Here is a 27,238-nt window from a genome sequence, read left to right as displayed (position 1 = left end):
TTTTCTTTTTCGTAAGTAAGCAATGGTACCCTCTGAGTGAAGTGTAAAAAATGCACACTTCCAGTGAAATAAATAATGTACAGGGGGTCAAAAATCACAAAGAGAGTGTAATGTTTCATTGTCATGCCAAAGCCAGTCTCTCACTCCCATGAATATCCTCGCAATTTGAGGACATACATGCTGTGTGATGTAGAGGTGATGAAATTGAAGCACTGGCGACACAGTAATACAACTTTGGTGTGGGACTGTCACTCACCAAGGTCACAGCATAACCACTTCACTTTTTTTTTTCAGTTTGGAAAATTATTCTGCTTGCAGCAAGGTCAGGCTTTAAAAAAAAAAGTTCATCAGTACTGTTGGTGTGCTGCAGTATGATACCGTTTAATCAGCCAGGTGTACGAAGTGTGTGCATATTAATACCAGTAGTGTATGCATTGAAATTAAGTATATACATGTATGATGTGTCTACACAGGCAAACTGTCATTGACGTCATTCATTACCCTGTCATCCAAACAATGGATGTTTAGTGGCCTTGAAGATCACTCTACAAATAAATCCTCTTACAAATGATATTATTAGCAACTGATGACAGAAATCAATCAATACTGTATCTTTTTAGACAAGTTTGTAATATAACGTAGGGAGTTGATTACTTGCAGCATGCCAAATTAAGAGCAGAAAATGATCTTGTGATATTACTGATGACTTCTCTTTTGACAAATAGATATTCATGTTAATTTTAACTGTGGTACACAAACGTATCAATTAGTAGACAATTACATACTGCATAACTGTACACAAGTCTGAAAGAAATCAATTCATGCTCTTGTCAAATGTAAATTTATTACTAATTTTGCAAAGCAAACAGTTTATTGAAAACATGTAGTTTTGCAAACATACATTGTATACAACATCTGTAAAAACAAGTCCAGATACAGGTAAAAGCATTTAACCTAAATCTCGTTTGCCCCTTTGACTCTTCAATGTATCCCTTCACCCAAGAGCTCTTGATACGTGTTTACTTCTTGTCATTTGCCAGCTTGTCCGCTTGCCCAGAGTAACTAGAATTCAACTATTGGGCGAATAATAAGTAATGCATTGTATACATGAATAGGCACTTAACCACTTGCTTGTGAAAGGAATCAGAAAGCCCATAGAACAAGTAGGAGAAAGATCTTACCTCACTAAGCCATTTAAATTTCCTGAAGAGATTTGTGTGTGCTTGGAATCTGCAGTTTAAAAACGAGAGAGTTCTACTGTAGCTGTACAATGTATAATTACCTCTGCCAAGGGGGGAGGTTAAGTTTTCGTTACTGTTGGTTTGTTTGTTCATTCGTTCGTTCGTTTGTCCGTGCGCAAAATAACTCAATAAATGGTTAACGTATTGGGATGAAACTTGCAGGAAAGGTTGAGAATGACACAAGTACCAAACGATTAACTTTTGGTAGTGATCCGAGAATTTTTGGGAAATTTATGAAGGATCTTTTATTTTTTAGCAGGTAGGGTCAATGAACTTGCGAGTTCAGGCTACGCGCATTTGAGGTTTGCATGCGTGCACTAAAGTGCGTGCTCTAGTTTCTGTTAGGGCGAGGCGCGCCATGCAGCTGAGGGTTTATGATGTAACAAAGGCTTCTATATTGGGATTCGGGCGACTCTGCACACAATGCAGTCCGTAGGCCTATGGGTGGAAATAGAAGAACAAGATCAGTGGTGGAAATGAGCTGCATGCTTGGCGGAGGTCTGCGCTCTCAGAGTGCTTTTCTAGTTGTATATGTGTACATTGTGTATGTTAATGAAACTGCAATGCCTGACCAAACATAGGACTAAACAACTTTTCAGTCAGTCAATGTTTATAAAATAATAAAAATGTTCACCAGAAGAAGCAGTATAGGCCTACAAGCATGTGCTATACCGGTAAATGTTCAACTTCTTTCTGAACCAATCCAAGTTGGCTCAAGAAAGGCATTGGGGAGACCATGCACTATCATACACATGTACATGAATCGTCCATACAGATGATGCAGGATTCTTCAAAGGAGCAAAGAAGCCCACAATGGTTGTACATTGTAGTGTTCAAGCAACTTGCAATTTTGTCATTCTATGGAAATTCAAGGGATATAAACGTCCTTGTACAAATTGTACATTGTTATACAGTACATTTTGTACATTATAATGTACAAGGTATATTTGGCATCAGTCGAGTTCACATGTTGTCTACATGTACTCTGGCATGGGGTACAGTAGTCTAGATACAAAAATACACGAGATATGAAACTCGTCACACTGAAGACGAGTTAGGTGATACGCTTGGGGTCATCAGATGTCGGTCATCCGTGATCGACAAAGAAAAGAATGTAATACAGAACCTTGAAGTTCTAATGAGATACTTAGTTGAACTTTTTTGGGCCTACATTATTCAGATCACATTTGTTTTTCTGTCACACAAACTAAGTGGAAATTCTGTGCGTGTGCGACTAAGTCGATTTACGGACTTTTTGAGTACTTACAGTGCATAAACTTAGACCCCGTTTACGGTGCGGGGCTGGGCCGAGCCGCGGCCGAGCTGCAATCAAGGACAACCTCAATTGCGAGGCCGAGCCCCGCAATTTAGTCCGTTTACACTGCCGGGCTCGGCCGCGCTTTTGATTCGAACCTTTCAATATTTTGTCGTAGTGGCGCTCTACCCTTTTAAACAAACGCAATTTGGTATTGTCTGGTTTTCAGATCCTTTGCCAACTGAATTCCGTGGCGACGAAGTCGCCGTTCGGGCAAAGGCCTTTGTCGAAGGAGAAAATCCTTTGCAGGACAAAACCACCTTAAACTATACTAGTTTTCGACGTTGAAGTAGTTAATATCCTGAATAGCGAAATAGTACAGGCGAGGGTTTGGAAGCCAGACTAAAATTGGCCGCGCATTTAGCCCAGTTTGCGCTTACACTGAGAAAAAGGCCGGGCGCGACCGCGGCTCGGCCGCGGCCGAGACCACCTCCAGAGCGTGGCCTAATGCGAGGCCAATTTTGGCCCCGCATTTGGCCTTTTGCGCGTTTACACCGAACGCGGCCGAGCCTCGCACTGTAAACGGGGTCCAAGTGATCCTCGGCACGTACAAATAAAACATGACAATTAAGTGTTTATAACCATCCTGGCTTTAACAGTGGCCTTTTAAAACATGACCTTTGACCATTATTTACATAACCAATATGACTCCCTCTAATCTTGCTATCACAATGATCAGTTCAGAGAGCTCTTACAACTATATACAAGCCTGTGAGATTTACCAGCAGTAAAACCAATGAAGCCTCCGATACAAAACAGGGGATATAGAGCAAGTGAGTCTGTTTACATGAGAATGTGATTTATCCTGGACGAAAGTGATACCTCAATTAAAGAGAAAAGGGCAAAACATCACCTTTAACCATGTAACTATAGGTCTCCTCCAACTAAGAGTACACTTTGAACGTAAGCTTATACGTGAATGATAATTTATGACGATCTCACGTGATCGACACACATTCAAAGGGGACAGTTAGAAGTGGAAGGAGTGCTTAATCGTGTCATTAATTCCTAATCAATGACACCACTACTTTAGGCATATCATAATTTCTCATCTAAAATCAATGGCCTATAGGACTCATGCACCATTACTTGTATCGTGCATAAACTTTGTTTTTTAAGCTTTGAGTGAAACGTGTCATAACATAATTCTGTAATTCCATCAGCAGTGATCGATATAATAAAGAAGAAAGATATATCACCGTATTGAACGCTTAGAACCTAACGGGGGGGGGGGGGGGTATTATAGCATGATACTCGGTTCTTTACTGCCCAGATGCCAACAACACCCATCACCCACGGCTACGCATAGAGAAACAGCCATGGCGAAAATAAAACTTTGCTTTCTCGTAGGCAGAATGACACAGAACCCCGTCAAACACACTTTTATTGGCAGGGATGGGCATGAAAAAGTGTATTACTAATACTAAACAGCGTATGCATTCCATTCATGTGGCGCGAGATACCTCTATAGCAACATAAAGCCTGTCTTCAACTCCGTTGGTCGAACAATGGCAACCTGAAATTTCAAAGAGATGAGCGAGACGCTATATACACCTGGCCCAGAGTTAATTTATTCAGTTCTCATTCCTACTTTAAGTTGGGTTATGCTATTGTAATCATTCCCATCTGCAGTATAACAAAACCAAAGTGAGGGAAAAGGGGAGAGAAAAACGAGAGGTGGCAAAAGGAAAACTGCATGCACAACTGCAATCCATGTCATTGCGTGTGACAGGTGAAGCAAATGTATTAGTTGTTATAGCAGTGGTTTATGAGCATAAACTGGCAAATAGACAGACAATGTCAAATATAAAAACCATCAATTTAATGTCAGAGAAGATGGTAAACAAGATGCATTGAAACTGTAACTAAATCGCTGCTCTTCTACTCGATCACGGAACGTCTAACTCTATATTCAACAAAAAACAAATGTTAGGGGAAAGAAACAAATTTAGATATAACATTCTTAAATTAAAAACAAGAAAAAAAAATGTCCACGTCAGGATTAAAAAAAAAAACGCCGCACGAACATGCATTATATTCTAGATGGGAATACGGTCTTGATGCAAAGGTCCAATGATTGTCTCATTACTTTAAAAGCAATCTATGGTTCCCTTACCATCACCAGTACCACACCACAATGACGTCTCTAAAATCAATGGTAGCACATTTATCATTGCATCATGCATTAACTCCCTTTGCCTAAACTACCAGTGGAACGTGTCATATTATATTGCGTATTTCGATCAGTAGTGATTGACTTTAAAGAAGAAAGATGATGCAAAAAATTGAACGCTTACCACATTGCTTATAGGGCTATTCCAGTTTGGTACTGATCTGTTCTATTCTCCCAGATGCCAGCAACATAATATCACCTATGGCTAACTAGTGAAACAGCCATGACGAAAATAAACGACAGAGAACCCCGTCATAATCACTACACTTGGAAAGGTGTTGCCCGAAATTCCTCATTATGAAGCAATATCAAGTCACTTCCTTCCCTGCCTGTCTTTAACTCCGTTATTTGGTCAAACAATAACCTGGAATTCCAAAGAGATAAGCGAGACGCCATGCACCTGGACTAGAGTTAATTAATTCAGTTCCCATTCATGTTAGTTATGTAAACGAACACGTTCCTAAATATCCTGCTACAGTATAACAAGAACAAATGAAGAGAAAAGGAAAGAGAAAACGAATCGTGGCAAGCGGGACACTGTAACAAGGGGAAATTTACAACATTAAGTGTGACAAAATTATTGAAGCAAACCCAATCTCCAAACTCCAATACAAAGCAAGGGAAATAGAGCAGCCGTGTTCACGGGTTACGTACACTTGATAAAATAATACGATAAATGACATCGGAGTAAAGCTGAACTGCCGAAAAAAAAAGAGAGAAAAAAAAAGAAGAAAGAACGGATAAAAGTCCTGCGGGGGTCGAACCTCTCGCCTTCCGGTATGGCGTTATGAAGAACCAGCGCGCTAACAGATTATGCCACATTGCTGTCCTGAAGATCGAGTGCAAAACTTAAATGTAAATACTATTGTGACAGTGTCGACTTGTGATGGCGCTATTCAATTTCTCACAAGTGGCAGCGTGGATTCGATCAATATACAGTTGCAAAGAAAAATTGGGAATCGTTCCGTACAGATTGCATTCTCATTTTCAGTTTTAAATTGCAAAATTGTCAACCTGATGAGGAGATTTGAAAACATAAAATGCATGATTACTAAAGCTTATTGTCTAAACTACAACATATTTATGTTTCAGAGGAAATGGAGCAAAATCAGATGAGGTAAAGGTGCTTAAACGTTGTCAAGTCAATGCATGGTTTAAAAAAAAAAATCACCTCCCATAGACATAACACGTAAACTTGTCTGATTTTGAGTCTTTACCTTTAATCACAATTTCTAGTGTGATGACGTCATCATATTTCAAAACCATCACATGGACTTGAAAGGCAAATGTTCAAACTGCAACATATCTGAATTTGGGATAATATTGAGCTTAAACAACAGAGATACGAGCAAATGAATGTCAGAAACAGTACCTCAAAAAAATCAATTCCACTTTTTTCATCTAAAATGACGATATGATGACGTCATCGCGTTTTCCTGGCAATATTGATACCAGGAATGTTATTTACAATTCATATACTTTTGTAATATGCAATAGAAATATAGGGTCAACGGACGATTTAAAGAGCCATGGCGAAATAAACAAAGACATGTTTTTTCACTATATTTGCAGAAAGACGCGCACGTGGAATTTCAACTTTGACGCCAGTGCATTCCTTTGTTATAGGTCGAAATCGATCGGAAATCAATGGATATTGTTACTCAAAGTATCAGGAATCCAAATCAGTCAAAAAAATTGCATTTTCATGTTGCTTACGGGCTCTGCGCGCGGAATTGCGCGGACGGACGCGCACGCGAGAAAATGTTTGAAACGCTTAAAATTGTCTGAAACTTCGAGATTTCCCATTGGGAAGTCGTTTTGAGCCTTTTAAAATTTTGACGCGCGCTTACGCGCGCGTAATGATGACCTGTGTAACTAGCGTTAAAAAGTAAGATAGAGCGTGACCTGAACTTCATGTCCACCGAAAATGATACAGAAATGACATCTAGTTATGAAGTTATGATCGATCATGTGACAAGGTCCGAAAATCACAAAATGGCGCCTAGATGACGTCATAGATATGTTACTGTCATGAAAACCTTATTGTGGCTAGATTTTGTCATGAGACATGTTGACTGAAAATGTCATGTTATTTCGTTATGTCATTCTTGAGATATTGACGACACAAAATTGTCCAGAAAGAAAGAAGAATAAAAAAAAATAAAGAGAGATTTTGACAATCACAATAGGTGATACGCTGATAGCGTATCACCTAATTAGGCATTTTGGGGACAGCAGGGCAAGTGAATAATTGAAACCATGCCACATCTCCTTGGGAGAGAGATGCCAATAAAGGGGGTCGTGTGTGGATCATGGGAGGAGACGTTGAAAGGTGAAAGGCCAAAGATTGAAGTCGGATACAGACACACTATACAATGCACTTCTGTGTTCTCTTTGCAGACAGCACAGTGCTTCGATTAATTTGTTACCATCAATGGGAATGCTGTGAAAATTTGACTAATCCATCGAAAAATATGTTTTAGCTTTAAAGAAACGCTCTGACAAGCTGCCAAGTACATTGTAATATCACAGTCATCTGCCATATGCTTTATTACAATCACAAAGGAAATGTGTTTGTCGGTGGTCGCACAGTTGGGTACGTGACAGTATTAGCTCATGCAGCTTTGTCTCAAGACTTTAGGTGACTCATACAATGTGTACCTCCCTTGCCATTGCAATGTACATTGTACGAAAGACACCTCTCTCCATGTAAAAAGAAAAAGAAAAAAATTCTTTTAAGGTGGACAACAGTCTCCCTTTGGTGTACATACGTGTATGTCATATTGTACATGTACAACTTGTGTATACATACTGGCAAATGTTGGTACACTGAAGAGCAATAAAATGTGTGTGTGTGTGTGTGAGTGTGTACAGTCTTAATTAGTCCCTCAACTTCATATTCGTATACTGTAAAATGATTGAAAACATGCTTACAGCTGTACAGCGTTAACAAATTAGATGATGCTTTTAGTTGATAGTGGTAGTGATGGATATTAAAGCTGTTGCTGTAATTGTTACACTGATCTCTACAATAAAATTATGATGTACAGTCAAACTCATAAGATTTTCACCCACTAACTTTGGATGCAGAATGTTCGTAGTGTCTGAAACCTCAGAGCAGCATCCCAAAGTCCATCAACCTTTACACTTTATACATGTATGTTTAACTGGAGGAATTCAATTTTCCTTTTGATGTTCTTCAAGTAATGAAGGCCTCTTTCTTCAATGAACATGAACAAAATGTGTCTAATTACTTGTCTACTGTAGGTGAGAGGAGTCGCCCCAAGTCACAAGGGACACATTATTTGTGTGCTTTGAGTGCCGACAGACGCAGAAAACCCCATACCCGACTTGTATAGCGTTGTACACACTGTCCAGAGTCCTAGCACTGAAAGGGTTAATACTATATCTTATGAAAATTTTGGTGATATGAAATAAATGACATTGCCTTAAAAGATGTACATGTACAGTGTATTCATGAGGGCATACTACATGCACTTCTAGGTCGCATATCACATAGAAAAGCTTTATGCACTTTCTCTCCCTCTCTCTCTCTCTCTCTCTCTCTACACTGGTACATTGTAGGTTACATGTTTTTTTCTTTTTTTTTAAATCAAATGTACTGCACGTATCTGTATTTACTCTGTGAACTATCACACATTGTACATGTATTTGGTAGATGTTACAAGCACTGTTCACAACCATATGTTGTGGCTCATGTTTCATGCTCATGAATTCACAGCAAGGCAGAGAAACTGAGGAGCATGCACCGAGGCGCGGCGGACGACATTGAGCACTACCTGGGCCATCCAGTCAATGCCTTCCTGCTGGTCAAACGCTTCCTGTGGGAGTGGGTGGACGTTGAGAACTGGATCAAATATGATGGACCACAGTCTGGTGAGTGTCTGTCTCTACACAAAGTGCATGTCTGTGCCCGGTCCTTACTGTCTTCCTGTCATGTTTAGTACAGTCATAGCGGTTGTGTATTTTTTCCCCTTTCATAGTAAGTTAGCTGGAGCATTGAAGCATTGATTCTGGAGAGAGCTCTGTTCAGTCTAATTGAGAAGATAGACTGACACCCACAGTGCGGGTCAACGCAGGCTGCTAGCCTGCTGTGGCTGGGGTTGAGTTTGTATTGATCCTAGCTGCCGTTGGTTGCCATGAAAACAAAGGAAAATGCTTTAATTCCTAAATGTCCCAGGCAAGGAAGCATCTGCATTTTCATCTGACAAACTCTAAAAAGTGCATCATACTGTACAATGTATGCTCCTGCAGGCCTCAAATTTCGCCAATTCTAGGGACAGGCAATTTCTGGTTTTAGGGGCACTCTCTCTCAAAATTTTTTAAGGACAGCAAGGGAAAAGTTGCAGTAAGCATGGTAATTTTGAGAGAGGCATTGCGGCAAGTAGATAGGGCATTGCAGCAAATTGCCTTTTGCCTCCCGGGTAATTCGAGGCCTGCTCCTGGTGAATTTTGTGATATGGATTAGTTTTCATGATACGTGTATTGAACCATAATTGGACGATGTTTCCCCCACTTACAAATTGAGTCTAATTATAATCCAGACGTAGAAGGATTAAAGGCCTACCATGCCACATCACACAATCTGTGTAAAGGCATGGATACAGTACCAAACATTTAGCTGATTTGTACAGTAAAAAAGAGCAAAAAACCCCATACAAACAAATGGAATTAAATTTCCAAATAAACCAATGCTTTTCTACAGCATATCTGAGGAACATCACCGGGCTGCGTGAGCACACGCCTGGCCATGACGACCTGAAGGGCGCCACCGCAGCCTTGCTCCGTCTTCAGGATACCTACAACCTGGAGACAAGAAAGATTGCTAGCGGGGAGATTGAGGGAACCCGCACCACAGCCTCCCTTACTTGTAAGTAACAGTTCAATGACCCTGATACCCAGCTGCCGATACCTGATGTTATGTGCAGTGACAGGTGTACCAATTTGTGTCATAGTCATGCCAGACTGTCATAAGGCCTGTAATCCAACAATACCATTTAACCAAGTACAGTTGAACCTCTCTTATCCGGCCTCCCTTTATCCGGATCTCTCTATTATACGGATGCAATCTCGCCGTGATTTTTTTTAAAAATAATTACGGGAGGAAAGGGGGATTCCCAACTCCTTGAGAACTCCTACACAAACACACATGAATTACATATTACTTCGAACATGATTAACATACATTACATCAAATTTCCTTCCAAATTGCTTGCCTTCAGACATTTTAACATCCCCAAACATCCCCAAATGTAACAATGAAAAGGTTGCAGTATACACATTACTACATGTGGTACTACAATGGGCAACATCAGTACATGTGTATGCATACAAGTGTATGTATGTACATGTATAAAGCATTGAGTCTCCCGTATCCGGCCAAATCCCTTATCCGGATGAGCCCCGGTCCTGACTTGTCCGGATACGAGAGGTTCAACTGTATGGCATTTCTTTTTTTGTCAGTAGAATAGGACTGAGTGTTCATGCTCTATACCGTTTTCATATCTGTGCTTTAGTGTACATGAATCCTTGAATTTGTGTGAATTTATGTAATTGGTTCTTGTGAAAAAATGCAAGTATGATCAGATCATCTGTCATATGTTTTTGTTTTTGTTTTTGTTTTTGTTTTTGTTTTTTTGTTTTTCTTGAGAATATGTTCTCTGGAAGAAAAGAAAGTAATGTAATTCAATAGATGCAATGAAACCAAAGCAGCTGATCAGTGAAGATGTCAACAAAGTCAAGTCATTTATGAAAGTTTAGTCTTTCGTATCTAATTGAGTCATCCTATGGGCAAAGGGAAAGAATTATAACAGGACTGTCAATGATGCAGCGTACTCCTCATCGTATGTTGTTTGCCATTCAGTATTTGCGTGTATCTCATTTGTGTTCCATACATGTATTTCTCTGTGATTTTACTCTATATACATCAAGCACATCTTTTTTGTAGTGCAGAATCTTTTTATCTTCTTTTTTTTTTCCGGGGGTGGGGGGGGGGGGGGAGGATCCTGTTGTAGTTCTGTCCATCAATATGCCATGAATGTGATTCTTCTTTTTCTTTGTGTGAGATTTAAGTGGATTGCTTTAAATTCTCTATCTCACTCTGCCCCATGCAGCTCAAGAATGTTTTGAACTGGGGCGCGTGGCCTACAACCATGACGACCAGTACCACGCCCGACTGTGGATCTCCGAGGCCTACCGGCGCTACCAGAACGAGACGGCTGCTGGACAAGAGACGGAAATCCAGGAATCGGTCCTCCTGGACTACCTGGCCTACTCCTCCTTCATGGTCAGTGATCCATAGATACCCGTATTATCCCCAAATACTTGACCCCTGCCAATGCCATACTTGCTGTGAGATGTGAATATATTTCTATTGCACTGTACTTCCTTAAACTGATTAAAAGAGAAAAGGGAAACGTCATTCTTAAGAAATACAACACCATGTAAGCCGAGTATAGATTCTGAATGCAACTACCATTTCTGTAGCATTGTGTCAATGTTGTTGATGGTTCAAAGTGTGCTTTTTAGTATATCCTGTATAGAGTTAAAGTTTATTAGTATATCTTTACATTTCTGCGTTTGAATATGATGAATATAAACGCCTTTTATTTTGTTTTTGTTTATTTCTTTCCATAGCAAGGGCACTTGGTCGATGCTGTTACGTACACTAACAGACTTTTGGAAATAGGTGAGTCAAATTGTCCATTTTGTCATCACAGCCGAGTTCAGGCGTTGAAATTTTATATCGCTGTGACTGCCTGGCAAATTTTTTAACAGTTTGAAAATTCTGACATGGAATCCACAGCAATCATGGCCTGTCAAGTTTGCCCATCTTGGCCCCACCCCCCGCCCTGTTTTGTCCATTGTGGCCTGAAATGTTATTGCTATGGCCGGGAGAAACATGGCTTAAATGTAGCATTGTAGTAGCTCTCCTTACTTAAAGATGACTCACTGGCAGGCCAGCTGAATTGATGACATGCAAGGCGGCCATGAGATACTTCATCATCTGATTCCATCCCCAAAACGGGTCGATACAAAAGGTGAACATTTTTTTAGTGCTGTGAGAATGGATGTTGTAGATTCGTTATCATTTTTTCATATTATCCATTCAAGGGGAATAAATGATGCCCAAAACTGTCAAACGTATGAGAAGGGAAAAGCAACAAGAGTGGATTATGCTAGTGATTCTGATTAAGGTATCAACGTAATCTCCAACGATGGTATACTTTGAAATCTGACATATGCTTTGCTAATATCAGATGCCATTTGCAAGGATATCTTTGCTGACATTTTAGCGGCAGTTAGCATTGAATAGAGGGCATTAAAGAGGAACTCCATGTCATGTTCAGGTTGTCTGTGATTAGGAAAGAAAAGTCGATCAGAGCAGGGAAAGTTTTACGAGAATTGAACTGAAAAGAAGGTTTGGGAATTTGAAAATTTCCTGCATTTTGTTTTTCTTTGATACATAGCAGTAATGTTGGTCACATGTGACATTCACACAGTTTGAAATGTAATAAAGTGGTGATCATGCCATCACCCAACAAATCTTCTATTGCTTTGACGACAATGATGTTATCAAAATTGTGTGTGTCTAGAATGTAGAAATCATGACTAGGCCTTTAAAAAAGGGAGTCATCATTGCTAAATCACAACAACTCTGTAGTAGATGCAAAGAAGATGATCTCGTCTTGGAAGACTTTGTAAATCATGTATTCTTTATTTATAGGAGATTTGTGAGCTGATGACATCCATCACCACACATCATTTGCATAGTGACTGTGACTGATGCTATTGTTCTGTAAAGACCTGCAAATCTTAATGCTTTATCTCTTTTCTTATTGATGCAGTTTTTATAATTATGTTCATAAAATCCTAATCTCTTTGTAAATGTCAGCAGTGTCGTAGAATGGAGTGTCTCTTTGAAGATATTGCTGTACATGACTTGCTATCTCTTTCTTTTGAAATGTTTTGGCAGAGCCCAGCCATGAGCGTGCGCAGAACAACAAGGCCTACTTTGAGAACGAGCTGAGGCAGAAGGAAAAGCCACGTGGCGAGACGGGGGACATGGACGCGGAGGTGGAGTCCTCCAAGGACGCCTCAAAGGAGGAGGAGAAGGAGGAGGAGAAGAAGGAAGAGATCGAGATCTTCTCCTTACCCGAGAGAAAAATGTACGAAGCCCTGTGCCGGGGAGATCGTGCTGCCCTGAAGGTATTTCAGTCAAAGTTCACTGTGATGTTATCCCAAATTGCCTTCTGGTGTTACTACGTAGGAGTAGATGTCCTTGTTTGTTTGTAGGTTTTCTCTCCCCCCCCCCCTTTTTTTTTGGGGGGGGGGCTCTTTTGATTCCTGATCCAAACAACAGCTTTTATGTAAACTGCACAACATCAAAAGGTTCTTTATTCGGGGTCATGGATGTCTTGGAGTAATTCATTTAAGGTCCATTGTAGTGCTTCTCCATATTGCCTTTTTGAGAATACAGTGCAGGAGCTGTTGTCGATCTTTTCAGGGAAGGGGGTGGAGGGATCTCTTTGGACCTGATCACAAAGCTCTGAATGTATTTCATATGAGGTTTGAAGTTTACAGCAGTATCATCTTTAAACCCTATTCTAACTGGGCTATTTGAGACCAAGTTTTTACGGGGGGTCAATTTGACCCCTCCCCCTTCAGATCTCGGCCGCCGATCGCGCAATCGCCGCAACATTTTGCTTAAACATAGAGCCGGATGTCAACTACAAGATTACGTGGTCATACAAAAGAAAAATTCAGATTTTCTGTTTTTAGTAAATTAATTATGCAAATTTACGCATGAAATCATATTTTCACCTATACCTCCATTAAAACGACTGAATGATTGCTATATTTTTGTGTAAGAGTTCCTCAAGACACATTGAACAATTTTCTTGTAAAAAAATAGCACAATCAAAATCAGTTTCTTTTGTTTTTTATTGTTTTGTTAATTTCTTATATATTTCATTGTGTTTTTGACTTTTGTTTTCTATTGTTTTTTGGCCAAAATTTGTTGCAGGCACTTTATCAAGCTTATCTGCATTAAAATGGATTAATTTCAATGGATAAAAGTTGAAATAATCTAATTTATATCAATTATACCAAAAAACACAATTTGCATTGGATTTGCACACGATATCATGAATTTGAGCCATTTTCGGGTTGATATGCATACGCAAAACATTACGTACAACCGTAACTTCAGAACGGTGTACCCGGACATCGCAAATTTGGTCTCAAAATATGCGGGAGACTTCAAGGAAAAAAGTCATGACACGACGCGGCAAAATCTTTGCACGTTGCGGAATCACGGCGCGAAATGTCAAGGGGGGGGGTCAAATTGACCCTCCCCCCCCCCCCCCCCCAGTTAGAATAGGGTTAACAACCTTCTAGCAATGAAATGAGTGATTAATTTCCTCATTTTTAAGAGGGCAGGACAATGTGATGAGAATTCAAAAGGTTGCAAAAGGACAACACGTTGAGATGTGTCCACCTCAGTGAAATCTACCTGACACATGTCATATAGGCAGTGGTATTGGAGACTAACTGCAGATGTGTACAGCTTGCATGGAAATGGCCTCTCCAAGTACATATGTATGTGTTCGTGTGTCTGTGTGTGTGACACAGATTTCAAACAGTCATCAGTGGCATTCGTGCATGTAGAGTGCTAGAGCACATAGTGCACTGCACTCTTAGGGGCTGTCTGCTGTCATAGCAGCAGATACGTTTTCATGCGTAGAGTAGATTTGACATAATTAACCATTATGCAATATCTCACAGAGCGCAGGGATACAAAGCTGCATGTGTACAGGTTAACATGTTTTTGCATATGGAGTAGGCATTATGCATGAATCAGTAATTTGGCTGTGAATGTTCAGTGTTACCTGTCTTTGTATGTAAAAGTTTTAGTATCAATCCAGCTTCTCCATCTAGGGCTGGTCGTTGATATATACATGATATCTTGTAGCAACGAGTTATATTAGTAGATAAAATCAACAGAATATGCGCTACAAAATATTGAAGAATGTTTTTAATTGGAAAAAAAAATGCTGTTCAAACAGTAGCCTTCATGTAAGATCAGGCAGTCGCAACATCAAATTGACACCAGCATATGGAAGTGGTGGGGAGAAGAAAATGAATTATGATATAGTTTAATAGGAATAGAGAAGGATGAAGATGAGTGGAAGAATTGAGAGGAGAGAGAGAAAAAAGGAAAAGGAGAAGAGAAAGAGGAGAGGCATGTTGTTGGGTTGTGTGCATCTGTTAAGCTAACTGCCAAACACCGTGTTGTCTTTTTCTCTGTAGGTGATCCGCAATACGTCGATCCTGAGGTGCAGCTACCAGCACTACAATCACCCACTGCTCTACCTTCAGCCAGCAAAGGAGGAGGTCATCTTTGATGAGCCACGCCTCTACTTCTACCGAGACATCATCAGCGACACAGAGATCAAGTTTGTAAAGCGCCTCGCTGCCCCAAGGGTAAGCATGTCTCTTTGTGGTGGGTTTCAAAATCTCTCTCTCCTCCTGTTTTGTTCATTTTTTTTTTTTACACAGCTGTGCGATGAAACTGTAAATTGATCACAACTTATAGATACCTGATTTATTCAAAACTTTTACTGAAGTGTTAAAAAATAAAGACACCTTTACAGGTATAATTCAAACAACCTGCTGTGGATTATTTGCAGGGCAAATTGTTTCTTTTGATATCATAGGTTAGACAATGTTTTTCAGGGTAATGCGAAGTTAGGAGATTCACCATGTCCATGGTCTTTATAGGCAGCTGTCAAGATATACGCATATTCAAGGAACAATCACACAAGGATTCTGTCAGTACCAGATAATCTGGATCAAAACTAGGAAGCTGATAACACTGGTTGCAACTTTTATATCAAATTGTTTTGTCTTCTTGTACACTTTGTGTCTGATAGAGGGGGAGGATTTTTACGTGAAGCTTGTATATTTCCATTATTAAAAGGGGAGATTATTTTTGTGTTGAAGGTTTCGAAAGGTTTTGTTCAAATCTTTATTTGAGATATGTTACCTGTGTAAAGTGCAAGATTGTTACAGTCATTGTGCTAAGGTATATGTGTCATTGGTTGAAGAAAAGAAGTGTCTGGATACAAACTTGACTAGTGCTGTTACAGTTTCTCACTGTGATATGCAACTCGCTTCCTAATTTTCCTCTTTACTCCTCTTCCAACTATTAGTGAATGGAAATAACAAAATGTACTATATCACCTATTCTTATTGCAGTGAACACAAGGTTGCCTCATTGCTTACAACTTGACTATTGTTCTCTTCAGATAGAAGTTCTAAAGGAAAAATTGAGGATTAGTTTGTGTGTTTGACCTGTTTGTTGCATGTCAGCAGGCATTTGTATAATTTAATCTATCATGTCACAGATAACACTGATATATATATCTTCTGTGTTTCATGACAAGTGTTGTTTTTGTTTTTTTCAATGCTGTCAAAAAGAGTTGACATTCTCTCCCCCCGGAGGTTGCCTCGTTTTGATTCGAGTTCCGAACGTGGTCTTCTGAGTGGCACAGGTTGCGGGAACAACACCCCCCCCCCCCCCCTTCTTTTTTTTCTTTCTCATATCATTGCCTTCGTCCATTTCTCATGCTCACTTCATTTTGCTCCATTCTGGCTGGTTCTGAAAACCTCAGTTGAGTTGGTAAATTAATAGGGGATAAGATTGTTGACGGGACCCCCCCCCCTTCTTTTTTTCTTTTGTGACAAATGATTCATGGTATGGCTTGTAGTAGAGGATAAACTGACCATATATAGATAACTTTATAATCATCTTTCTGAGCAATCATTTGACATTTTCATCACTAACAACATTATCATAATCAAGCCACTAATTACAGTAATCTTTCATCTATTCAATCTATCCTTAGTCCCACATTTGTGTAGTACAGGTACTCCTAATCCACATTATTTTCTGTACTCTTGTGATGACTTCTACTAAACACAATAAGTGCTATTTTGAAATGGGAATTACTTGGAATTCATAGCAGGAATTAGCCAATTTCTTTAGGCATGATTTTTGGGTTAGACTAGAATTTTCTAAAGCAATTCTGTGCCTTTGAATTGTTGCTGTTTTACGCTGTAAAATTAGTTAGACATTCTCTTGCAATGTATTTAGCTGCAAGATTTTGATTGACTGTAGCTTTAATATCTCCATTTTCTTCATCTTATCTTTTTCATTGCCTTGCATGCTTGGTAATCTCAGTCAGTCTGGTGTTATTGTTAAGAATAAAAACATTTTAATCTGATATTGTTCCAGTAGAATATCAATATGGATAAATGTTAAGCCCGCCGCACACTATACGTTCTGACCAGTCGTACGACTTTAAGACTGGATGTGTTACGTCACAGTCTTGCCAGTTTCCAGTCGTACGACTGGGTCTTAACGCCAGTCGTAGAGATTTGACATGTTGAATTTCTACGACCGGTCGTGGGCTTTCAGCCAATCAAGATACTAAAATGCAAGCACACGTAGTGCGCACTGCATGCGCTTTAATACTCATTGGTAAAATGTACTGAAGACAGAACGGTCGTAAGCCTACTGGTAAGGTCTGATCGTATAGTGTGCGTTGGTAGGTCGTACGACTGGGTCTTATGGTCCTAAGGTCGTATTGTCGTGAGTCGTGTAGTATGCAGCGGGCTTTAGAAACACTGTCTGGTTTACAAGGATACCAAAGATAGACTTGACAATTTCCTCTGTTGTAGGGACAATTTTCTTTTTATCGCAGAAAACTGCACCATGCATATCTGCATATGCAGTTTATTTGGTGTAAATTTCAGATTAGACTAGAATTTGATTCTTAAGCAATTCTGTGGCTTTGAAATATTGCTGTTTTACACTTTGAAATCAGTAAGACATTCTCTTTCAATGTATGTAACTGAAAGATTGTAATTGACTGTAGCTTTAATATCTCCATTTTCTTCATCTTATCTTTTTCATTGCCCTGCATACATGGTAATCTCAGTCAGTCTGGTGTTATTGTTAAGAATAAAAACATTTAATCTGATATTGTTCCAAATAGAATATAAATATAGATAAATGTTAGAAACATTGTCTGGTGTACAAGGGTACCAAAGATAGACTTGACAATTTCCTCTGTTGTAGTGACAACTTTCTTTTTATCACAGAAAACTGCATATATGCAGTTTTACACATTACAGGCTGAAAACCTTATAACCCTGAAAAGTGTGTGTGTGAGAGAGAGAGAGAGAGGATAAAACACACAGCTGCCCCATAACTAAATGAATGGATGTACAGTACAATTCAAGAATTTTGGGTTTTCTGCCTTTCAGTCTCTTCAGTTGAAATCTAATATGCTCTGTTTGTGAGCAACATTTCGCATACTAACTGCATTGGAACCAGTAAAAAAAAAAAGAAGAAAAAAACAAAACAATATCAGTCAGTAGTATGGAATATATCGCAATGTGTGATGCAAATCTTTTAAAGTAAAAGATGTCAACGCCTTGTTTATGAAAAACTGTAATCAACTGAGAGTAAAGGGAGTAAAGTCATCAAAATCACCATAAAACATGGGAGAAGAGAAGTTTGACAAGAACAATGATATTGATTTTAAAAAAAGTTTTGATATAAGGTGTGACTCTAGGTAAAACTGCATGTCCAAAATATGTCATCTGCTTTTACATTCCATCCTAAACCCAATTTTCACTTTGCTTATAGCATGTTTGCAGTTTCCCACGACCTGTGACATTCAGGGGTATGTTGATTGCTGAAAACAGCATAATTAAAGGATGGTCAACATCAAAGAGATATCTTATTTATTCCTGTTAGTTTTTACCTTTGTGTGCTGACTCAGGCACATCTTGTCACTGCCAGTACTAAAATCCAGTGAAAATGCATTTTGGGTACAGCTCCAAGTGGGGATGAGAAGAAAGATGTCATTGTACGAAAGAGATCCCACAACATGTGCTTATCCGTTATATCCCAGTGTCAAATTCCTGAGAATGCCTAAGTCAAAAGTGTTGGAATAGATTTGCCAAGTGTATTTCCACATTGTTCAGTACCATGTAGAAAAAGTTAACCACATGTACATTAACGACGACAAAGATACCTGTTTATCACATACAAAGTTGCTTGTAAATTCAGTGCTTTTATTAGATTAGTACTTTATCTTTGGCACACCCCTTCCCCATTAAAGTTTAGTTTGAGTGTATTAGCTCAGACAAAGCATAGCATGCTAGTGTACTCGGAATGCATGTATTTTGGCACATTTATGAGTGGCTTTAGATTTAGTGGACGGTATTGCGCACTTCCATTTCAAACACACGCCTCTGCCTTGACTATGACGCCACCGAGATGAAAACGAGTCCGTGCACCCTTTGTTGTCTCCCACAGCTTCAGAGGGCCACGATTCAGAACTCGATCACAGGCAACCTTGAGTTCGCCGACTACCGCATCAGCAAGAGTGCGTGGCTGAGGCCCGAAGAGGACGCCATCATCCGACGGATTCGTCGGCGCGTGGCGGCCTACTCCGGCCTAGAGCTGGAGACGGCTGAAGACCTACAGGTGAGAAAGTTTCCATCTTTACATGGGGCAGATCGCAACATAAATCTTATATCCCTGTTTCGCAGTGCAGCCTTGTTGGGCTCAATTTCCCCAATAATTCCTGTCCAGGACCAGGCAAAATGTAAAAATTATGTCAAGCATTTATGCCTTCTCAGTTATGTTCATTATCATCATTCATCCTCATTACATCATTGTGTGCATTTTTTACATGCTTGGCGTTTTCACATCAGCCCGATGTTTCAAAACAGCGCGCTATTTTCTGACTTGGGAAATTAACCCGATCACGAAATAGCGCGCTATTTGATAATGTGAATACAAATTAGTGCACTAATTTTATCGCTCTGATCGAGAAAATTTCTCGAGTCCAACTCGGGAAATTTCAGAAATAGCGGGATAATTTGTGAACTAGCGCGCTATTTGATAATGTGAAATCGCCTCAAGAAATTAGCGCGATGCATCCCATCATGCCTAGCGTGTGTGACCTGAAAGCGCACGCTCTTCTGGTATACCCGACACTGTTTGCGCATGCTCAGCTGTCGAATTAGCTCGAAAAAATATAGGGCTAATTCTCTTCGGGCTGATGTGAATGGGAAATGAAATAGCGCTCTAATTTGCGATCGTGAAAAATATTTTGAGCTTGGATTTTTATTGGGCTGATGTGGAAACGCCTAGTGAGAATCCTTGCTACTGAATCTTAACACTGCAGAGTGATAAAAAATGAAGTAAATTTGGAAATATGGTATTTCTGGAAAAAGAAATTAATACTTTGGCACATTTTACCCGACGTATTGATATTTATGAATTTATCAATTTTGTAACCTTTGTCCTTGTTACAGAGGCTCAACACTATCTTCTTTTTTGTGGTCTGTAGTCTAGGAGACTTTAGCTGCATATAACATTATTTCAGTTTGAAATTTTGGTGACTGCTTAAAGAAATGTATTACCCAAATAAATGAAACATACAATCCATTTGAATATTAGTTGCCTAATCGGGCCACCAAAAGATTTTTGGAAATTTGGTGGTCCGACATCAACTTTCAGTGACCCCGGTCCACCACCATGTCGAGCCCTGCCTTATTATGTCACATGTTGGCAGTCTGGCCACACCAGGTACTCCCGAAATGCATGCAGGCAGCCATCATTAAAGGCCCTCTTATTAAACCATTCTCAGTTTTTGTTTCACCATGATATTACTCGTAACAATTCATGAGGATCTGGTAAAATAAAGAGCAAGATATACACAGTTAGCACACATGCATATTTAGGTGATCCGAGTATCCTTCGGATCACCTTCTGTATCTGTACGGATTCTTTCTTCTTCTTTGTTTCTTTATTTCTCCGCAAAAGTTGTGCAGAGGTTAGCTCAGAAAGTCCGCTGCCTATCAATTTCAAAATTATACCATGTATGCATCATGTCCCAAAGACGACAAATCTAATGTATCATTGTGATCAGTCGACCGTGACGTCACTATGACGTCATTATATGAAAACACATTCTCAATCATATCTCATTAATGGAATGAAATTTTTCAATGAAATTTACGTCACATATATTTCAAATTATACGCATTCTACTCATGTTCTCAAAATTCATATTTTCTCTTAAAACGTGCGCGTACGCGCGCGTTGAAATATTTGTATGCTCCAATCGAGCTCAAAATTTTTTTGCACACGTTTCAGACCATTTGGAGCATTTTTTGAAAAATTGAAAAAATCGGACGGACGCGTACGCGCGCGCGAATATACGCACGCACAGCTCATGTGCAATTGAAATTTCCAGTTTTTTCACTTTGATCGGATGTCTGAAATGTTAAGGAATATTTATACCAAGTTTCAAATCAATGCGACTCAATATGACGTCATACGGGCCCGTCAAAGTTGAAATTCCGCGCGCGCGTCAATGGCGATATACAGTGCAACTATGCCAAAAAACTGCTAATTTTAAATTCGATTTTACTCGTCAGGATGGACGGTGACCCCCCATTTTCTTTACATATTTTAAAACCTGATGAGTTGTACATGTCATTTCATGGGGTGGCAATGCTGACAAAATGATTAAAAGATAGCAAATTTCTTAATAAAGTAAAAAAAGTAAATTTTCAAAATGACGTCATCAAATTCAAGTTCATTCGAGTGTATCTCACTAGTCCTTTGTCAATTTTCACCCAGATTTCAGTATGATGTAGCTTATTTAATGTTCTTTCAAACATAAAATTACAAAATTTTGATTGGATAACGGTATCATTTCGTAAAAATGGATTGAAAGTAACCTTGTCAAATTTGACCAGTTTACGTGTTATCTCTATGGGAGTGCAGTTTTTCTGGAAATGAAAATTGACATGACTATCTTTATCGAGCACTAGCTCACTTACCCTTCGGTAAATTTCTCCCAGATTTTGATATGTTGTAGCTGAGACTTTACGCTACCGTAAGTGTGCCCTTCGTTTTTTCATACGATGTCGGGATCACGTCAAAAATTTTGGTTGAAATTTAGGCTTATATTCGATGTATTGAGATAGTTCTTTCTTTCTGCAACTTTCTTTGCAATAACTCAAGAAAAACACGCCCTATTACTTCTTTATTTCGCACATGTTTATTTCATGTCACGTACATTATTTCATAAAATAACAACTACTTGATCGGACACCATCTTGGGTATGTAAATTAGGGTCAAAGGTCATAAGTGTTTCATCCTGTATCTTAGTGAATACATGTCCTATCTTTCCCATATTTTGCAAACGCAAAGACCATGTTACAAGGATCATTTCACAAAATAACCACTTTTTACTCAGATGCCATCTTGTCTGTGCAAATTGAGGTCAAAGGTCATATGTACTTCTTTTTGTATCTTCGTTATGACGTGTTATCTCTATGGGAGGGAATTTTTTTTAATGTGAAAATTGACATGATTGTCTTTATCGAGCACTAGCTCACTTACCCTTCGGTGAATTTCTCCCAGATTTTAATATGTTGTAGCTGAGACTTTACGCTACCGTTAATGTGCCCTTCGTTTTTTCATACGTTGTCGGCATCACGATAAAAAACTTGGTTGAAATTAAAGCTTATCTTCTATGTATTGAGATATTTCTTTCTTTCTGCAACTTTCTTTGCAATAACTCAAGAAAAACACGCCCTATCACCCCCATATTCTGCACATGTTTAGTTCATGTCACGTACATTATTTCATAAAATAACAACTACTTGATCGGACAACATCTTGGGTATGTAAATTAGGGTCAAAGGTCATAAATGTTTCATCTTGTATCTTGGCGAATACCTGTCCTATCTTTCCCATATTTTGCACACGTATAGACGATGTCGCAAGAATCGTTTCACAAAATAACCACTTTTTCCTCAGATGCCATCTTGGGAGTGTAAAGGTGGGTCAAAGGTCATATGTATTTGTTGTTGTATCTTCGTTATCTAGTGTATACGGAATTTGGTACCAAAGATGGCAGATATGAATCCCTTTTATAAACGAGAATTCAAACATCACACGGCCAACGTTTTTAACAACAGACGAAACCTGTATGGTCATACCTATTGCGATCAGGACTCGAATCATTGATGAAAAAAAAAAATCGGATCACCTTAATTTGTCAGTAATGACAAATTACAATCTCTAGTTTGATATTGTTTTTAACAAATATTGATGAATTGATAATAAAAAAAAAGAAGAAACGGTAAGGTATGTACAAGCAATGGATGTGTGGTATGAAAATTGACTCTTCTTGATGGGATGAAAATATTGAAAACATGGCACAAGAGCTAGATTCAGATGTCAAGTTTCATTTCCATTTCATTTATTTCTGCAATCTGATGATGAAGAAAAAAAATTTTGAGAGCGACAATGAACAAAGAAGATTATGATATGAATCTTCATAACATGATGCAATGGCATCACCATTTGCCAAGCTTCTTTCTCTTTTCCCTGGGACTATCTAACAGTAGCTATTTCCGAATCTTTCTTTTAGGTTGTCAACTATGGTATAGGAGGCCACTACGAACCACACTTTGATTTTGCAAGAGTAAGTATGTTCTGTTGTAAGATATGTCTCAGAGAGTGGTATTAATCATAATAATATTTTATGGAAGCCAATATGGCCATATAAAGTTTGGTATTCATGAATTGAGCACATTTCTGCTATTGTGCAGTCTGGGACCTTGCTACTAAACTTTGGATGACGCAGCTTACTTTTACTGAAATGTGATGACCATTATTTGAAGTGATTATCAAAATATGATAGGGTAGAAAATGGAGGATAGTTGAATCATTGTCATGTCTCATATGTCATCATGTCCAGAAGACTAATTTAACAGATAGTGCATGTTGGATTAAAATTTTGTGGAAGGAAGAATTGTGAAATGGTCAAATTCTGAATTCTGATGCAAGTTAGGAAGGATGTGTGTAATTGCATTCATCATCATAATTTATTAATGAAACAAGTAATTATTACTGGTTCTTTATGATAAGATATGATTCAAGCTTCCATGAAAATGTTTCCAACCGTTCTCTGTATTTGATCATTGATCATGCATTGATATTTACATACGTTCATATATGTTTGTCTCCAGAAATCTGTCTGTTTATATGTGTTTTGTGAGGTGACATACCAATGTCTTCTGCTCTGTTGCATGGCTTCAGTCCCTCCTATATGTCTGCTCATACTAACACTGTTACCATTAAGACTGTGCTGTGATGCTTGGGTTGTATTCCATTTGGTAGAGAAAGATGAATCTGTGCCATCATCTCCCCCTCTGCCAATTAGAATGCAGCAGCCATCACTGCCAACCTCTGTGTAAATCTTCACATGTTGTCCAAAGTATTTGTTCAAATTGAAAAATATGTTTCTGCCAACATCATACTCATCTCATATCTTTATTTACAGGTAATATACAGCTGTATCACGTGTATTGCATATCTATGTATGACTTTCTTTGCCTTAATGGACCAAGGATCAGATTACAACTGTGTGCATGAACTATTTGTTAAAATTGTACATCTGAAATGAAGACTATCATTTAGTGTGTGTGTATGCACTATTCCATGAGGGCCATGTTTGTGAAAGAAATGTCAGTACAGGACATCTTTAGATATCACTGACTATGTCTTTTCTTCTTAAAACTCATCACGCAGATTCCTAATGCGTATCACGGCATTGGTAACAGAATTGCCACAATGCTGTTCTATGTGAGTAAAAAGAGTAGCTATTGAGCACACAAGTGTAAGACAAAGAATGAGTAAATACTTGTATCTCCCAAAAGACTCCCTGTACATCCAAAGAATGCCGGTGATTATTCACTGTGTCAGGAGATATTCCAAAGATGAATACATCCAATTCCATTTTGATGACAGAATGGATGTTAAAGACTTCTACACAGCTTTCAGTCTCCTAAGAACAATAATATAAATGTTTTGTTTTGTTAATAGTGTTATTTGAGAGATGTAATCGGTACTTCATTTTGTTACAAGATTTCAAAAGATAATCAGACCTGTTTTCTTAGAAAACATCAACAAGTTCTCTCATACTGAGAGCAAATCACACATTTTTAAAGGAAATTTCTGCGAGATTGTGCAGGAAAGAAACACAGCAGAAATTCAGTATGAAATCCTCAACTCAGAACTTTGTGCCAGCCATCACAGATTTTTCCTGCAAATAAAAACCAAAGGCAAATTAAGTAGAGGTAAGCCAAATTGAGAGAGCCATGTTCTTTCCAGAAGAGTGTTGGAAGTAAGGTATCAGTAATTAGAGGTCAAATTACCTGTCTACTGAAACCTTTGAATTAAAGGGTATGGATAGGGAACTGTGAAGGTTTACATTGATTTATACACCCCAGTATACTATCATATAATATCAAATCAACTTTTTGACTGTTAAAATGCTCTTGTGTACTACTCAGCAGACTTAGATTGACTGTGTGTAGGGCAGAATGTTTTCAGAAAGTGTACATAGAATAAACTGTCAGACAGGGGCTTCCAGGATTAAACTCAAATTTTGGTCATGAACGATTGTTCTAGCTGCTGATTTGCGTATGTTAATCTAAAATAAATTTAGAGAGTTTAAAGTATTACGGTAGTTGAGAGAGGTGTATAAGGTTTTGCAATGTTATTTCTTGTTCCTTGAAAAAAGCAAGTTGTTATTGAAACCATCACGCAGCTTCTTTACCTTTTCTTTTTTTTATTCTCTGTTTGTAATGTTCTGATGCATCATATATGGTATTCTGTCTTAGATAGTTGATAGAACAAAGAACTCCTCTGGTTCAGGGATCAAAAATAGATGTGGGAGGAAGTCACAATGTTTCAATCAGCACAACTCGTAAAACTTTCCAGTCACTTGCCTGACTGATGCGCCTTTGTTTACCCAGATACCTTCACAAAGCGTCACAGCAGCATGCTTGAGTACAAAAGAAGAATTAGAAAAAGTACAAAGAGTGGAGAGGAAGTGGCCCGAAATAGGAAATTGCCGAGACTGTGTCACTGCATGTCTACCTCGTTATCAAAACGGAACAAAATAAAACATAGCATTTCTCAACCTTAAAGCAAGATCTGGTTGCCACTCTTCATTGATAATCAGAGATTTTGTCCTTACGGTATGTCTACCTGATTAGAAAAACAAAAACAAAACAAAGCAAAATAGAACGGCAAAATAGAAACAGTGACCGCCACCACTTCATGCACAATCAGAGATTTTGTTGTTGCAGTGTGTCTCCTTGATTATCAAAACATAACAAAACAAAAGGAAGACTGCAAAAAATAAGCTCTGACTACCACAACCTCATGCACAGTTAGAGATTCTATCTACATGTTGTGCACATCTGATCTGATTGCTAATCTTTCTGCTTGTGCTCAAGGATAGTCATTTTAGATTAGATTAGATGAATTACAAATTAAAGGAGAATAAAAAATAAAAAAAATCAAGAGACACTCATAGTCCGAGGAGAAATTCACTTCATGTGAAGGTGTGGAGGATAAAAGCGATGGACAATGATTGGTTTAGTAAAATTAGGCAAGTACTCAGAAAGTTGTGCCCTCTTTTTTTCAAATATATTTCATGTGAATACTTGCACAATCTAGATACATTCATTTGATAAGTGAATATTCTCACTTTTTATGCCTCCGCCACGAAGTGGTGCCAGAGGCATTATGTTCTCGGGTTGTCCGTCCGTCCGTCCGTCCGTCCGTACGTCCGTCCGCATTCGTTTACGCGATAACTTGAGTAATATTGACTGGAATTTTACTAAACTTGGTCCAAGTATAAAGTATGATGGGGCAATTACTTGATTAGATTTTGGGTGAAATCGGCGCAAGGTCAAAGGTCAAGGTCAAATCATGAAATTGTATCCGTTTATGCAATAACTGAAGACTGGATCAAGCAAATTTCACCAAACTTTGTCCGAGGATGATGTATGATGGGACAATTACCTGATTAGTTTTTGAGTGAAATCGGACAGAGGTCAAAGGTCAAAGAGCAAGGTCAAATCCTAAAATTTTTCTGTTTATACTATTGATAACTCAAAACTGGATGAAGCAACTTTCACCAAACTTGTCCAAGGATGACGTATGATAGGGCAATTAGTTGAGTAGTTTTTTAGTGAAATTGGCAAGAGGTCAAAGGTCAAAAGTCAGGTCAAATGCTAAAAATGTTGCTATTTCCCCCATATCTATGCAATGCCCAAAGGTATTTTCTTGAAACTTAGTGTAGACATGTACTACTGTGTAAAGATTCTCCAGAGAGTTTCATGTCATAAGGTCAAAGGTCAGGTGAAAATGTTACAATTTCACTTTTCCCGCAAATGGTTCAATGTATCTTCTTGGAACTTGGTACATACGCATGTACTGACTGGCATGGATTATCTAGGAAATTTGGGGGTCATGGGTCAGTAGTCAGGGCTCAAAGGTCAAGATCAACTCCTCAAAAGTTCAC

General features: G+C 38.7%; 1 protein-coding gene across 5 annotated transcripts in view; it reads left to right on the top strand.

Moving 5' to 3' along the window:
* The window catches only part of LOC139720586 (prolyl 4-hydroxylase subunit alpha-1-like), a 45,596-nt gene that overhangs the window by 7,835 nt on the left and 10,523 nt on the right, over positions 1 to 27,238 (top strand). For 4 of the 5 annotated variants that reach the window (XM_071631936.1, XM_071631937.1, XM_071631933.1 and 1 more), the window contains exons 3-10: positions 8,472 to 8,626; positions 9,456 to 9,620; positions 10,864 to 11,036; positions 11,387 to 11,438; positions 12,726 to 12,958; positions 15,062 to 15,235; positions 19,143 to 19,313; positions 23,288 to 23,341. In XM_071631936.1, the coding sequence (XP_071488037.1) occupies positions 8,472 to 8,626; positions 9,456 to 9,620; positions 10,864 to 11,036; positions 11,387 to 11,438; positions 12,726 to 12,958; positions 15,062 to 15,235; positions 19,143 to 19,313; positions 23,288 to 23,341 (1,177 nt within the window). Of the gene's footprint in view, positions 1 to 8,471; positions 8,627 to 9,455; positions 9,621 to 10,863; positions 11,037 to 11,386; positions 11,439 to 12,725; positions 12,959 to 15,061; positions 15,236 to 19,142; positions 19,314 to 23,287; positions 23,342 to 24,450; positions 24,505 to 27,238 lie in introns of all 5 variants that reach the window. The other variant, XM_071631935.1, reaches the window with a different exon arrangement.

Source organism: Diadema antillarum, unplaced genomic scaffold, assembly GCF_040938485.1.
Source record: "Diadema antillarum isolate AM-2024a unplaced genomic scaffold, OU_Dant_1.0 scf00000129, whole genome shotgun sequence".
Lineage (NCBI taxonomy): Eukaryota > Metazoa > Echinodermata > Echinoidea > Diadematoida > Diadematidae > Diadema > Diadema antillarum.
Note: the sequence above shows the minus strand (reverse complement) of the source record. Positions and strands in the feature narration are given on the sequence as shown.